We start from the raw sequence: 11878 nt of genomic DNA, 5'->3' as shown, positions 1-11878 counted from the left end.
CCTTACACTGACATAATGGCCATTATTAAAAAGTTAAACAACAGATGCTAGCATGCATGCAGAGAGAACAAGATGCTTATAAATAGTTGGTGGGACTGCAAACTAGTGTAATGTCTATGGAGAATAGTATGGAGATTTCTCAAAGAAATAAATGTAAAAAGAGGTCATTTTATAAAAAAAAAAAAAACACCTGCACTCAAATGTTTATCACAGCACAATTCACAATTGCAAAGATGTGGAATCAACATCCTTGTTGATCACATACACACAAACACACACACACTATAAAAAGTACTACTCAGTCATTAACAGAATGGAATAATGTCTTTTGCAGCAACCAAGATGGAACTGGAGATTATCATCCTAAGTGAAGTATTTCAGAAATGGAAAAACAAACACCATATGTTCCCATCAATAAGTGGGACTGAAACAATGGGTACACATGGGCACAAAGAAATACAGAGCTCACTGGAAACCAAGAAGGGGGAAGAGTCGGAGACCTGAGGAATAAATATGTACCTGTTCAGTACAAAGAACATTATTCTGATTACAGGCACACCAAAAGTTCTGACTTAAGCATGATACAAGACATCCATGTAAGAAAAACATTTGTAACTTCTTAATATTTTGAAATTTAAAATCATTTTTAAAAATCAAAAAAAAAGAAAACATATACCATGCAACATAAGCAGGTAGAACACTGCTATGGTTAACATAGTGTAATTATATAAGACAAGAATCATTATTGGGAATGTAGTTTAATAATGATTTGTTTATTTTTCAAACCATTATTTATATATTTTTGAAATATGTATGTACCTAATAATACTATTTCAACATAGAATTGAAAGATGTGGATGAATAAACAAACATAAATATGTAATAAACAATTGTCTCACTGCGTATTACACAGGTACAGTAGTAAACCTATATAAAAATTTAAACTAGACAACAAACCATTACATGTACATGTGCACACACACACACAGACACTACATACACTACAGTAATACAGAATACTCATATTTTTAAGTTCTCATGGGAATTTTCCAAGAGTATGCTATCATCTCATATTTCCAGGCATATTAATATAAAATGTAGAACTGCACTTTCAATACAGTGCCACTAGCCAAGCATGGCCAGTGGACACTTGAAATGTAGCTATTCACTTTTAATAATAATTGATGAAACAAAATACTTAAAATCAGTTTCTCCATCACACCAGCCATGTAGAATATTTTCAGCTTCACAGAAAATACTCTAACTACAGTTTACCTTAATAGAAGTACAAAACCAAAAATTCAAAAATCTACGATTTTTAATTCTGTCATAATTAACATATTTCTAAAGGAAGTCAGAGCCAAAAAAATTACCACAATGGATAGTCACAATTTATGAATTACAGGTAAAATAGTGCAAAGGTCTTTCTTGTGAAAAATTGGTGGCCTTAAATACATACATTACAAAAATGAAATCAGAAATGAAATTATCTGAGCATGCATGAAAAGAAAACAAAAAGAAAAAAGCTGAAATTAAATTAAATACAAGTGAAGTAGAAGAAAGTAAACAACAAATAGTATTAAATCATGAGACACAATTTGCAGAGGATCAACAAGGCCAAAGATATTTTCATTGAAAACACTTCATAAAATTGATAAAAGACTATTTAAGAAAAAAACAGAGAAAGCACAAATATTTTATTTCTAGGTTAAATGTAGGAATATCTTATGATTTTTACAGATAGCAAACAACTAATGAAACCATGTTATAATTACAATTTAATATCTACATGAAATTAAAAAATCCTAAAGTATGCAAATTATGAAAATGTAGCAAAACAACAGAAACCTCAGTAAACCCTACATGTATTAAACAAATTGAGTTTGCTATATAAATATTCCTCCCGGTATATCTACAAACTCAGATGGTATCACCAATAAATAATAAACAGAACGCTTACACAAAGGCTTCAAGGTTATCAAAAAAGGAACACTTCTCAGTGTAGCACTGATAGCAAGACTACTCAAGTATGCAGCAATGAATAAAAAAATAATGGAATCTCCCTGGAACATGGATGCAGAAACAAATCTTGCTCTAAATATAACATATGCACTGATTTTTTTAAAGGATCAATACAGAATGACCAGTATGATTTTTATCTCAGAAATGCAAGAAAGGTTTAACATTTAAAAGAAATAAAAGTAGTTTAGTTTATAAACATTATACAGAGAAAACATATATCATTTCAATTGATGCAAAAATATTAAAAATGTAACATTAACTCAAAGAAAATTTATTAATATGAGAATATTATAAAACTGATTGAATATGAGAAATTTATGATAAGAACCTTCATAAATATGAATGAAATATTGAAATATTTTTATCAAAAACAAGAAATTATATAGACATGATATATAGAGAACCATATTATACATTCTCTTCATCACTTAAAATAAAAATCTAGACAGTGAAAATAATCAAGAAAAATCATGGCACTTTGAAAAAGAAAAAAAGTGTGAGCATTACAGATAAAATAGTAGTTTATATAGAAAATTCAGAAAATCCTATACTTGAAGTGGTAGAATTAATACATAAAATCAAGTAACTGGATATAAGATCAATATGCAAACCTCAATTCCATTTCTATTTACAGGAACGAAATAACTAAAGGAAATTTTTACATAAGGATGCTATTTACAAAAGCATAAGTGTGAAATATCTATATTTCTGTATGACTTCAATACCAAAAAATACAATATATAACAGAGAGAAATTAAAGAAAACCTAGTACATTGCCAGACATAGATTGATAATCATAGAACAAGTCAATGTTACGAAGAGGCCTAATCTTTAAATATGACTTTAGAGATTAATGCAGTCCCAAACATAATCCGAGGAAAGTTGTTTTCAAATATCTTTTATTGAGATGTAATGTAAATAGGATAAATTTCATTCATTTAAAGTGTATAAATCAGGAAATAGTAGCATATTTACAGAGTTACAACAAAAACCACTTCCAAAATTTAGAAAATTTTCATGACTCCAAAAACAAAAAATGTAGCAATTTGTGGTAATTTCTTATTCCAACAACCCCTTAGCCTTTGACAACCACTATTCTACTTTACTTCGCTAAAGATTTGCTTATTCTTGATATTTCATTTAAACAGATTCATATAACATTCAACTTTTAGAAAGGTTAAATGCCACAAACACAATAATGACCAAAAAGAGCTAGACACAAAAGCAGTGACATCCTGTTTTTTCTGGTGTGTGTATTATACTACAAATATTATTTTTGGAAATCTTTTCATTATTAAAACAAAACCAATTCCTTTTGACTTATACAATCATAATATTATTTCCATTTCACAACATATAAAATTACATGGCCAACTCCAAACTCAATGCTTTACCTCTAAAACTTGTGCTTACAATTATATCTTTTTAAAGTTCCACATCCATCTGATTGAAGTCTATCTGAGTGTAGAATACCACAGTTACCTTTACCATATGCTGTTTCTGCTATTCTGTAATGGAGAAAAATACATACTTCTGTTATATTTTAAGGAGACAATCCATGAAACAATAGCATTTTCCATGTACTTTAAGAAATTTTATGAAAACAGTTAATGACATTTTAATGTTACTAAGACTTTTAATTTTATATTAAAACTAAAATTAAATAAAATTAAAATTTAATTTTAATAATAGTAAGAGTTGGTTACTACGAAAACTGAACACAGTAGTCCCCCATATCTATATGGAATATGTTTCAAGACCACCCGTGCATGCCCGAAACCAAACACTTTACAGAACCCTATTATATACTATGTTTATTCTATGCATATACACATGTGGCAATGTTTAATTTATAAAATAGGCATAAGAAGGGATTGACAACAATAACTAATAATACAAAAAACTAAGTATAGCAATATGCCAGCATCACTACTGTTGGGCGTTTGGGTCATTATTAAGTAAAATAAGAGTTATTTGAATGCAAAGCACTGTGGTGCTGTGACAATTGGTCTGAACACCAGAGAGTTATGAAGTGAAAATGTGTGGGTCACCTCTGCAGTGTGGACCTGCTGATCAAAGAAAGAGATGATTCACATCTCAGGCAAGACAGAGTGGGACAATGTGAACTTTTATCACCCTAGTCAGAACACTGAGCAATTTAAAGCTCATAAAGTATTTTTTTCTAGAATATTCATTTCAAAATTTTCCAGCGATGGTTGACTGCAGTTACCTCAAACTACAGAAAGTGAAACCAGCAATAAAGGGGACTACTGTGGTCCATTCTTTAATATTTATATCAACATTTTGCTAACTTTTCAACATATTTTTATGTCTATAATTCAACTTAAACTTACTCATATTGTTCTTCTAAATTTCTCCTTTTTATATTTTTTTCTACTATACAGCACCATTCCAAAAACTTACTGAAGTTTGAAAGTTGAGCCATTTATTGACATCCATGGATGATCACTGCTGTCACGAAAGACTCCAATCCATGACTGACGTAGCAGGGAGCCCAGAAATATCTATAGGAACATAAATATTTTCCATTTAAATAATTATTAAAAATTTTATAAATTTTTAAAAGTGCATGTAATGTGTTCTTACACTGGATCTATAATTATGAACAAAATGAATATTTTAACCAATATATTGAGATTGAAAACCACTTTTTATATGGCCAAAACATTTCACAGATATTTATAATTTTTCCTTAAAATGAATCCTAAAACATTTGTACTCAGTAGTTTCATTCTTATTCTTACTTAATGAGAATAATTATGAGCCATGTATTAATAGTTTAACAGTAACCTATGTAGGCAAAACAAATATAGCATGAACTTAAATAAATTTCCAGACATTGTACATACATTTCCCCTAGTGCAAATATTAAATCAATGTATATTTCTACTACATTTTTCAGCATTCATGGTTTAGGAGGGAATTAAAAGGGATGCTGTTGAGGAAATAAATGATATATAATCCAAAAATATGGTTTTCTGGGCATCACACCGTTCTTTCACTAGCTAAGCACTCAATTCTGCCTGTTTTGGTATTGGTGGAACACCAATGATCCAAAACAGGTGCTACTCCTGGCTACATACAAGTATAAACTCTGGAACTTATGAAAGACACAACCAAAGGAGAATCTGAAAGGAGGAAAGAGAAAGGTGAAATGGTTTGGGTTCCAAGGATCAAGGATCAACAGAGTAGTGGGGCATCTTAATTCCCTCACCCAACAAAAAAAAGGGACCTAGATTCTGAGCACCCAATCTGGCAATGAGAGGTGCCTCAGGTAAGTTCATTTCCCCTCTGTACTGAGAGGGAGTCCTGCTAGCAACATCAGCAAGGGTGATCTATCGGGAGATCTGCTAACAGTAATCAGTCAAAGAAAGAGCTTCTGCTCCCTCACCAAGAAACACCAGAGTGGGTGCCGCTGAGGGGACCAGCAAAGGAATCCCATGACTACAAGTGCTCCATCCAGGAAGCCTCTGTGTCCCTGAGGGCATAAGACTCACGTCCCTCATCCAGAGATACCAGATAGAATGGCATTCAAAATGTTATATGTACATAATACTGTAGTGAAAATTAACAAAATACTGCTAACTGCATTAGTATGAATAAATTGCTGAAATATCACATGGGAGTGAAAGGAGACAGACAGAAGAATGCATACTGCATGATTCTGTTTAGGTAAATTTCAAAACCGACAAATTTTATTTATATATTAAATGTCAGGGCAGTGGTTTGGGGAAGGGAAAGGAGAAGTAATCAGGGCATATTTGCAAAGGGGTGAGGCTGCTGGGGTTGGAAACTTCTAATTCATGATCTGTCCTGTATTACATGAGCCCATTCATTCCATGATCAATCTACACAATCATGGTGTGCTTAGTTCTTTATACACAGTAAAATTAAATAGCAAAATCTATTTTAAAATAAAAGCATTGATACAAGCATGGTGTTCCATGAGAAGCAAGAATTGGAAATAATTCAATGTGCATTAGTAACATATAAATATAAATAACCTATTGTGAAGTCAATCAATGGAATATTTACAGGTTTTAAAGTAAATAAGCTAATTGTGTGTACATAAATATTAATGAATTCTACAAATGTAATATTGATTGCAATGAGTTATTAATAATATTATTGAAACATTTAACATCTTACCATTTCTTCTTCATTATCTATGTAAAGCAGATTAGAGTTGTTAGAAGCACAGGCCATTGCACTCTCATACCAAGTTTTGAATTCCTTGCCAATGTAATAACAATTGGTAGAATATGTGAACCACCCTTCTGGACAACGGCCACAATCATATGCTGAGGAAAGACTATGAATTATTATCCAGAAAGTATATGAATTTTTAAAATAAAAATAAACCTATATATTTGTAAAGGTATAAACTTATATGCAAATAAAATATCTTTGCCACCAGAGAAGCTGGTACATGTAAAAAAACACATATTCACTCATGTACACACACAGAAAAGGATCAGTCTCTCATCTCTTAATTATGTTCCCACATAAAGCAAAACATCAAACAAAAATACACCCTACATATGTCTCAGAAATCACTGAACAAACTACTTGTTTTAGAATAGCAAAATTATTTGACTCGTATCATATGACAGCAGTAGTAATTTGACCAAGATGGCAAAAAGAGAGTATATTGATTTTAATGAGTATTTCTATTTATTGTTGAAGAAAAGAAAATGCCCTCCTACAATCTTTATTTATGAACATCTGTTGCACAATATTCTAATTTATTTCCCCTTAAAAAATCTATTATATTTTTGCACAGTCTAAGATAGAGATAAAAGATAAAATGTACCTTTCTGGATTTTTACATTCTGGAAAGAATTGTTCTGCTTCTCCATTATGGTAACTGGAAAATATTAAAGTAATCCTTAGTAAATAATTAATATCTAAATATCTAAATTCCCTGCTCTTATGAAATGTTTAGAGGCACTTTCATTCATTAAAGTGAAAAGTTCTTTTACACTGTTTCAAAAATATACTTACAGGGAATAAGAGCTATTAATACCATTTTTAACACAGAGCCCACTAGGACAATGCAAATGACGGCCAGGACCTCAGCAGTGAGCTTCTCTGTAGGTAGCAATGAAACTGCAGGGAGAGAAACAGAAACACTGAGAATGGAGAGATGAGAGAGTTGTTTAGAAGGCTTAGATACAAGAGAACCCACATGTACAGGGAATCAAACAGATAAACTCTTGTCTGTAAACCCACATCTACCATGGTCATCTTTCTCTCAAAATACACTGTTGCATTTTCAGTAAATACAATGCTCTATGATTTGTTGATCAAGGTCTACAAATTTAACATTGCCTGAATAACATTAGGATTTCATATTAGGATACTATAGCTCAACTTTGAGCTCTGATCCTCACAAATGAAAAATATTCCCTCACCTTTCCCACACCTCTTCTCCACAACTGTACACCCCAGAGCAGTTATATTGTGGGTCTAGTAACTGCTTACATTTGCAGTAGCAGCTATTGTCATTCTCTTGAAGATCCAGAGTAGCATTTTCAAGGTTTAATTCCACTTGGGTTATTTCCTTTTCAATCACAGAAATGGAGCTTTTTCTGCCCTTAGATTTTCTTTCCTGCTTCTTTGGGTCCTTGGCCAGATGCAGTCCTGAGTAGGTTACTCTTTGGTTCTTCATCTCTGCAGCTGTGTGATTCATAGACTGTGCTCTCTGATAACTATATGTAAGGAGTTAATATATGATTTAGTTAATGAAATGATCCCTGGTGTAGTCAGACTAGGGTGTATTGGGGGCTGAGTAATGATGTTCATTTTGCAGGTGCACAAGGTAAAAGTCTGATACTAATTTCCTTAAAATTTTGAACAAAAGTCTTATAATTGAACAGGTATTTTTCAAAAAACATATTTTACATTTGACACAATACTATTAGTTGAAGCAATAATAAACGACGAACTAGTGAAGAAGAGAAATTCATAAATACAAATATCTTTATTAATTTAAAGTCAGATTCTACATAAATATTTTAGCACCATTAGAACACGTGTGTCTTACAAATTAAAATTCTGTATTGGAAATAATAATGCACTAATTTTAAGACAATTTTACAATTCATTAATCATTAAAGATTGAGTGCTATTAGATGGAGGAGTAGTAATACTAACATATATAGTAATTTCTTACACTAAAATACTTTTAGTTAGTGACTTCCATTCAAACTTTCAGAAAGATCCTATGGTGTCAAAATCATGAGAGTCACTTACGTTGTGTAAATAAGTGTAATAATTTGGACAATGTAATCTGATGATATAGTTAATGAGCTCTGTAGTAATTGAGATCTAAAATTGCTTCTGGCATTGAAATTTATAATGTGTGACCTTTAAAAAGTTACCTAATGTCTAATAACCTCGTTTTCCAATCTAGAATGGAGAAAATAACTTATAAAGTATAATATATGTAAAACACTTAACGTATATGTTGCACTTTTAAGCCATCAAAAAGTATTGGATATTTCAATTATTTTTAACACAGTTGCTATGTTGTTATATCTGGGTGACATTAGAGCATGTAAAATAATTCATTAGACAGGAGACTCTTACATCAGTGAGTTACATCTTTTTGTTGCAGTGTTTTGCTCAAATATTTTTAAGGCTTTCAATTGTTTATAATTAAGTTTAGATTTGCATTTTTATTAGTTATCTCATTCTTATTTTTACTAAAAGTAAACTGCCTGCATTTACTCTAAAAACAAAAATGGGAAATTATATTTAATATCCGTAATTTGAAGTATTTATTTTAAACATCTATTTTTAAAGGCTGGGCTAAATAGAAAATATTATTGTACCTATATTGATTAAAAAACAAAATATTAATTATTATGATGGTTACAGTCTTCCCTTTAAATAATATTGATTAGCAAACCTAACATCATGAGTATTAGTTCTTGACTAATTCCTACAGGCAATAATTTGAATATTTGAGGCTATCCTTCAACATATTTTATACTTTAGGCTTCTATTTCACCCCGAAATATTCAAGTAAAAACACTGATACTCTAATATTATCCTGTATTAATTTTACTTCAACTGCATCACAGCTATCAATACTACATATAATTTCCCACTGAGTTGGATGAGCTGGTAGAGATAGAGGAGAATATCAGCACATACCTTCTATCCCCAGAATGTCCTGCAGCCGTTAGTGTAGAGTCCAGGCCACTCCTGATAAGAAAGGAGAAATGTCTGTGGTCTTCGCAGGGTGCCCTGTGAAGGCTCAGAGTGAGGCAAGAGTGGAGAAGGTAGATTTCTCATCACTGTGTCACTTCAGGTCTGAACAGGAAATTCTCACACTTGGGCTATTTTGAAATCAGTTGATCTCATCACACACCGCCAGAATTTAGGAGACTTTGGGCTCCTAGTGTCATTTAATTTGTCTATTTTCTTTCTCTTTTTCTATGTTGTATCTTTGTTTTATTGTATTTATTTATTTATTTTAAATATAACATGTTTAATATGGCCTTGTTTGCATAGTTATTTTACCCATTCATATCCTGGAAGAAAAGACGACTGATTTCTATTTGAACCTATGCAAAACCAAAGGATTTTATACAAACACTTAATATACTATCTGGCTGTCATTCAGGGTATTTCTGTTTTAAAAAGATAAATTACTATCATTCAAGTTTGTTGTATAATAATTCTAGTGAAACTCAAAAATTTGACTTAATTATTGATACATATCATTAAAGTTTGCAAAATTCAAATTTCCAGTCCCTTGTGGATTTTTGTTCTTTTTTTGAGTCTTATTTAATTTAATTTGTATTTGTTTATTTATTTTGGGAGGTACAAATGTTTTGGTTACATGGATTCCTTTTGTACTGTTTGAGTTAAAGTTATAATGTGCCCGTCACCCAGATAGTGTACACTGTACCCGTTAGGTATGAATTCACCCACCTCCTCCTCACCCCTCCCACCTGCATAATTTCTGGTGAGTTTTACTTCTGTCTATACACATGCGTGCTGATCGGTGAGTTCCAATTTAATAATGAGTACATGTAGCATTTGTTTTTCCATTCTTCACTTAGGAGAATGGTCTCCAATTCCATCCAGATTGTTGCAAAAGGAATTAATTCACTTCACTCTCACTGCCTATAATGCAGTTATAGCAGTAAACCAATACACATATGCACACACACATGCACACTCACATATACACTCTATACTAATACAGAATGCTCATATTTTACATTCACATATTTTTCAGAGTAAACTATAATCTCATATTTGTATTAATATAGAACTGTGCTCTCAATGCAGTGCCACTAGCCAAGTTTAGCACATGAAGACTTGAAATGCAGGTTTTCCATTTTAATATTGCTTAATGAAAAAAATAATATTTAAAATCAGTTGCTCAGTCACACTAGCCACATTTAAACAGACATGTAGAACATTTTCAGTTTTACAAAAAATACTTGGACTGCAGTTTACCTTAATAGAAGTTAATAACCAAAAACCTGAAAACCTGTATGAGTTTTAATTCTGTAGTATATTGCTAAAGAATGTAGGAAAATGAAACTACCACAATGGATATTCATGATTTTTGTAAGAATTACATGTAAAATACAGCAAAAATCTTTCTTGTGAAAAATTGATTGCTTAGATCTATATATCACAAAAGACAAAAGCAGAAATTGAATTATCTGAGCATCAAAAGAAATTAAATAAAATGTATTAATACAAAATATTAATACAGACATCAAGCAGATAATAAAACCAAATTACAAATATCCATATGAAACAGAAATTTCCTAGAAAATACAAACTGCAAAAATGCAGTAAAACAACAGAAACCTGAGTCAACCCTACATGTATTATGTTATGCAAACCTTCCTAAAGAAATATTCTACAAACTCAGATGGGATCACTAGTAAATAATAACATTTAAAAATAAAACAGTACTCTTACACAAAAGTTTCTAAATAGAGAAAAAGAATGCTTACCAATATAGCCTTGATAACAAAACCTCTCACGTACATTGCTATAAATAAGAGCACAAATTGCATTCTGAACAAGAATGAAGAAACAAATTTTATTCTAAAAGTAATATATGCACTGATTTAGTTTTAAAGGGGTAATACAGCATGATAAATATGGTTTTATTTCAGAATTGCAAGACCGATTTTACATTTGAATGAATAAAGGTAGTTTACATTATGAAAATTATAAAAAGAAAACATATAATTCCAATTTATAAAAATTAATAAAAACATAACATCAATTGATAACAAAGTCTATTAGAAAAATAGGAACATTATAAAACTGCTTCACTATGAGAAAGGTATGATAAAATTCCTAAACACAAATGAAATATTGAAATATTTTCAACAAACAGGAAATGATATGTATGATAAACATAAATCTTTTTCCATATCTTCCATTCAACATTAGAAATAATACCCTAGACAGTGAAAATGAATGAAAAAAATATCATGACTCCTGGAAAAAAAATAGAAGTGTAATTTTTTACAGATAAATATTTGTTCATTCAGAAAACCCAGAAAAATCTATACTTGTTAGATTTAAAACTTATAATCAGTGAATTGATTTAATATAAGGTCAACATGCAAACTTCAATAGTATTTCTCATTACAACAAAAATTATTAAAGACAATTTAAAAATAAGGCTGCCATTGACAGAAGCATGAATGTGAAATAGCTATACTTCTGCATAAATACAGTACTGGAAAATACAAAATATAATTGACAGAAATCAAAGAAAACCTAGGACCTAATACATTGAAGTGCATACCATGATATTGGAAAAATTAACTTTGTAAATAGGACT

General features: G+C 30.8%; 1 protein-coding gene across 1 annotated transcript; it reads right to left on the bottom strand.

Moving 5' to 3' along the window:
• Positions 1-3319: 3319 nt before the first annotated feature.
• Positions 3320-7714, bottom strand: LOC123640008 (NKG2-C type II integral membrane protein-like). Its single transcript, XM_045554326.1, has 6 exons — positions 7528-7714; positions 7048-7152; positions 6857-6910; positions 6193-6344; positions 4447-4547; positions 3320-3530 (listed from the first exon to the last, which is right to left on the bottom strand). The coding sequence occupies exons 1-6, from the start codon at positions 7712-7714 to the stop codon at positions 3419-3421; spliced, it is 711 nt and encodes a 236-aa protein (XP_045410282.1). The 3' UTR covers positions 3320-3418.
• Positions 7715-11878: the final 4164 nt, after the last annotated feature.

This window comes from Lemur catta, chromosome 6 (genome assembly GCF_020740605.2).
Source record: "Lemur catta isolate mLemCat1 chromosome 6, mLemCat1.pri, whole genome shotgun sequence".
NCBI classification, from domain to species: Eukaryota; Metazoa; Chordata; class Mammalia; order Primates; family Lemuridae; genus Lemur; species Lemur catta.
The sequence above is the reverse complement of the archived record's forward strand: the minus strand, read 5'-3'. Positions and strand labels throughout refer to the sequence as shown.

Coding starts and splice junctions, on each gene's coding strand:
- LOC123640008 (XM_045554326.1), bottom strand. CDS start 7,714: ATGAAGAACCAAAGAGTAACCTACTCAGGACTGCATCTGGCCAAGGAC. Junction 7,153..7,527: donor CAATAGCTGCTACTGCAAAT/GTAAGCAGTTAC, acceptor CTCTCCCTGCAG/TTTCATTGCTACCTACAGAG. Junction 4,548..6,192: donor TAGATAATGAAGAAGAAATG/GTAAGATGTTAA, acceptor ATGTTCCTATAG/ATATTTCTGGGCTCCCTGCT.